Here is a 5034-nt window from a genome sequence, read left to right on the forward strand (position 1 = left end):
GAGGAAAAAAAATATTCTAATAGCTATGTCCAGGCCAGGGGGGGGCGGTACTTGAAATGTCAGGGGGACCACTCTGTAAAATATGTGATTATCTAAACACACACACACACACTCACACACACACACAGAATACAGAAGTTAATCGTGTAGAAGATTGAAAGAAGTGAATTAAAACACCTAGGACTCAAGCAAAGGGAACAGAAATGTGTCCCCTGCCAGGCTGGCATGGGCCAGTTAAGTATTCACAGCAAGCCCTATATCTCTTTTCTTTTAAGTAGGACCTTTGGTGCTACTTTGGTCTAGATTTTTGATACAGATTTATTTCTTTTTTGTTTGTCTATTAAATTTATTGGGGCGACACTGGTCAATATGAACATACAGGTGTCAGGTGTAGGTCTCTATGTGATAAAGATCTGTATATTGTACTGTGTGACCACCACCCAAAGTCAAATATTCTCTAGTCACCATTCAAATTTCTTTTGAAGATTCTTTTTCTGCAGAAATAAAGATATTGGAACTATGGGCTCTAATCTTCTTCCTAATGCCATGGTGCCTACTTTCCCCACCTCTGTGTATTTCAGGCTGGCTAACATTCCAGACAGTAACAACACTAAAGGTTTACTTGACTGTTTGAGGGAGAAATGTACAACCTCCAAGTCCTAAGCCATGTGATATACACCCAGGCACTAGATTCCAAAAATCAATGGTAGTTTTACCTCTAGCTTCTCATTATAAAAGTCTCTTGTGGTATAATTTAGCATAGCACGATTTGTATTTTCTCCTACAAATCTTTTGCTATCATTATTTTCTTCATTAACAATACCATGTTTTTTCCCCTTGGTTTCTTGTAGATAGCGGAATTGCTTCTTCCTGCAGAAAGACAGTAGAGAGATATAGAGTTACTTAACAGATGTATTAACATATGTCCATTTTTTTGTTGTTGATTTTAGAGGGAAATGTATACTCTTTTGAATGTTTTATGAGATTGAGTTAATCATTTCCTTGAGCTCAGTTCAGTGCTCCAATATTTCTACTAATTAAGCTATTCAACACAAATTCTTGTTTCATAACTACCAATCATCAATATAAACATGTCTCAAGAATTTCTAAAGTGAAAAAGACTCGACATTAAAAAAATCAATACAAAAATTAAGTAATCACAGAGCACAAAACAACCCAATTAAAGATGTAGTAGACCAAACTTTCAAAGCCTTTATATTCCATAAAACATGTTAGTTACTTTCTTATAAAGCACACAAATACCTCATAATCCCACTAGGAAGCTCAGTAGTATTACAAATAGCTAGAATATGAAATGGGATACTGGTTTAAGTTCGGACAAAATCAAAAACTTCCAACTATTAGCATTAGATATTCCAGATCTCAGTAGGAGGTAAATAATGAGAGAGGTAAATAAATAAATTGATAAAGAAGAAGAACGTAAGTGGTGCTAATAGTATCACTTACAGACCCATAAACCTAATGCAGAGGACTCCAACTCATCCTCCATGAAAGTTGCTTCTGGTTTCCACCACTTGCAGTGGTTCTCAACCTTCCTAATGCCGCGACCCTTTAATACAGTTCCTCAAGTTGTGGTGACCCCAACCATAAAATTATTTTCGTTACTACTTCATAACTGTAATTTTGCTATTGTTATGGATCGTAATGTAAATATCTGATATGCAGGATGTATTTACAGGGGTCGCGACCCACAGGTTGAGAACCACTGATAGTGTCTATACATGAAGTGCTATTACTACTTTACTGCGAACTTGAGACTGGGAGCAGAAGAAAAATATTTCTTTTAAAATTTCTTCCATTTTCCAATTTAAAAGTGTATGACAAACATTTAAAAATTCTAAGGAATACAAATTTTTGAATAGTATAAAGAAATAGATAAAATCACTCATAAATCTATAGCACATAAATATATATATATATATGTACATATATATAACATTGTTCACATTTGACATTTCTTTTTAGGCCTTTTCTATAAATTTTTGTAAAATGTTAAAATCATACTAAACATCTAATTCGGTACACTGTTTCTCACTTAATGCTATACAATAAATTTTTCCATGTCATTAAAAATTAATAATTTTGCCCTGGTCTGTGTGGCTCAGTTGGCTGGAGCATCGTCCCATACACAGGAGGGTCGCAGATTCGATTCCCAGTTAGGGCACATACCCAGGTTGCAGGTTCAATTCCCAGTAGGGTGCGTATTGGAGGCAAACAATGAATGTTTCTCTCTCGCATAGATGTTTATCTCTTTCTCTCTCCCTCGCCCACTCTCCCTTCCTTTCTCTCTAAACATATTTTTAAAATTTAATAATTTAATGAATATATAAAAATCAATTATTATGTAGAACACAATTTACCTAATCAATCATTTTTATTGGATATTTAGATAGTATAATACTCTCACTTTTAAAAAGAAAAAAGGTATTTATCTGCATTTATTTTCTTTATTAATTTTTAATTACAAGAGCAATGTAAACACATTTTATATCACTTTTATTAGTCTTTTCAAATGATCAACTTTCCATTAATTGTTTTTAATGTCATTATTTCTTTTCTTTAACTCTTCAGAATTATTTTGCTGTTCTCTAATTTCTTTAGATACAATGTTTAGCTCATTCATTTTCAGGCTTTATTCTTTCCTATTACATTCATTTCAGGGCTAAAATGTTCCCATTTAGCACCATGGTAACTTGATCCCACAAGTTTTGAAATATTGTATTTTTATTATATTTCATTTCAAAGTAGTTTCAAATTTCCATTATGAAACTGTCTTTAACCTGTGGGTTATTTAGAAGTGTTCCTTAATTTGAATCTATTGACTTCTGCTTTACAAATAGTATTTGGTTAATTTTTATAAATATTCCATGTAAGCTTGAAAATAATGTACAATCTACAGTTGTTCAGGGCCACGTTCTCTAAATGTCCATTAAGTCAAATTGTAAATCATGTTGTTCAACTATTTCATTTTTTTCTATTAATTGCACAGAGGTATATGAAAATTTCTCAAAGTAATGTGGATTTGCAGTGCTGTCAACTTTTGGCTTAGACATTTTTAAGGCTATGCTGATGGGTGCATACAGATTAAATTAGCAGATTTATCATTATATTCCTGATGAACTGAACCTATTATTTTGAAATGGTCCTCTTTATATTTCTATTTTTGCTTTTAACCTTAGTCTATTTAGTCTTCAATGGCTATTCTGTTTTTATGCTGGTTAGTATTGGTGCTGTTTATTTTTCCCACTTTTTTACTTTCAAACTTTATATAACCTTATGTTTCAGACGTGTCTCCTGTAATAACAGATAATTGAACTTCACTTTTTTATTCAGTTTCACAATCTCTGGCTTTTAACCAGTATATCTAGTACATGTGCATTTTATAACAGGTGGATTGCTTTGACCAATAGAATGTGGAAAATATCAGTGTATCAGTTCTTAACCTAGACCTCAAGAGGTCTTATATGATTCCACTCTCTCTTCAGACTTTGCCTCTGCCATAACAACAAATCATGTGGAGCAGAGATTTCTGCAGTATGACAGACCATGTGAGCAGAGACAAGTTGTCCCAGTTAAGGGCCTTCTTAGACCAGCATATAGTCAGCCAACCCCCAAACAAATGATAGAGCCAGGCTAGATCGGCAGTGGTGCCTGCCCAAACCACAGGGGACTACAAATGCACGAGGAACCTGGCTGAGAGCAGAAGAACCACCCAGCAGACCTGGAGACTGCGGGGAGGGGGAAGGAGGGGAGATGTGTTTTGTTTTAAGCCACTGATTTTTGGTACAAATGTAAGTGCTAATATAGTAGTATTCAGATTAAATTTGACATTTTCTTTCCTATTTGACTCACATGTCCCATACTTTTTTATTTTTCTTCTCCTCATCTTCCCACCCCTCTCCTTACTAGTCTGGAAGCTATATATTCTTTTATTCTTTGGTTATCACAGAAGCTACAATATGAACTCTTAAAGTACTGACATCTAAAGTTAATGACTGTATCTCCATCCTACACAATACAAGAATCTAGAATACTATATCTCCATTAACTCTTTCCTAATATATACTACTGTTATAGTGATATCAATATTTATATATCACTAGTTTTTTTTAGAAAGAGAGGGAGAGAAACATCAATGTGAGAGGGAAACATTGATTGGCTGCCTCCTGCACACCCCACAATGGGGATCGAGCCCACAACTGGGCATGTGCCCTTACTGGGAATCAAACCAGGTACCCTTCCGTCCACAGGCCAACGCTCTATCCCTGCAACCAAGGTACGTGCCCTTGACCAGAATCGAACCTGGGACTCTTTGGTCTGCAAGCTGACACTCTATCCACTGAGCCAAACCGGCTAGGGCAGTGGTCGGCAAACCGCGGCTTGCAAGCCACATGCGGCTCTTTGGCCCCTTGATTGGCTGCCTCCTGCACACCCCACAATGGGGATCGAGCCCACAACTGGGCATGTGCCCTTACGAGGAATCAAACCAGCAATCTTTTGGTGCATGGGCTCTTCCACAAAATACCACGTGCGGAAGTGCATATACAGTGCGATTGAAACTTCATGGCCCATGTGCAGAAGTCGGTTTTCGGCCTGAGCGAGTCTATTTTGAAGAAGTGGCGTTAGAAGAAGTGGGGGGGTGTCAGTCGGTCGGGCGACGGGATAGGCAAGTGTGGGGAGGTGCACGCAATTCATGCACGAGTTGAGGATGGGATTATACCAGCCAGGGTTATTTCTATATTTTAAAACTCCACTATAAATTGTTATTGTTGCTTTACACAGTTAATATTCATTTAGCTTTATCCTACAAATTTAATACTTCCCTTGTTCTTCTTGAACATAAGGCCTACTATCTGGGATCAACAAGCTTGATTATTTTTGTTTGTTTACTGGTTGTTGTTGGTTTTTTTGTTTGTTTTTTAATCCTCACCTGAGGATATTTTTCAATTGATTTTTAGAGAGAGTGGAAGAGAGGGAAAGACAGAGTGAAATATCAGTGTGAGAGCACAACAT

At 36.3% G+C, this 5034-nt stretch overlaps 1 protein-coding gene across 2 annotated transcripts in view; it reads right to left on the reverse strand.

Moving 5' to 3' along the window:
- Positions 1-5034, reverse strand: part of LRRC49 (leucine rich repeat containing 49) — a 232482-nt gene that overhangs the window by 12882 nt on the left and 214566 nt on the right. Inside the window, exon 15 of one of the 2 annotated variants that reach the window (XM_006776066.2) lies at positions 717-870. In XM_006776066.2, the coding sequence (XP_006776129.1) occupies positions 717-870 (154 nt within the window). Of the gene's footprint in view, positions 1-716; positions 871-5034 lie in introns of those variants that run through there. The other variant, XM_006776068.2, reaches the window with a different exon arrangement.

Source organism: Myotis davidii, unplaced genomic scaffold, assembly GCF_000327345.1.
Source record: "Myotis davidii unplaced genomic scaffold, ASM32734v1 scaffold1069, whole genome shotgun sequence".
Lineage (NCBI taxonomy): Eukaryota > Metazoa > Chordata > Mammalia > Chiroptera > Vespertilionidae > Myotis > Myotis davidii.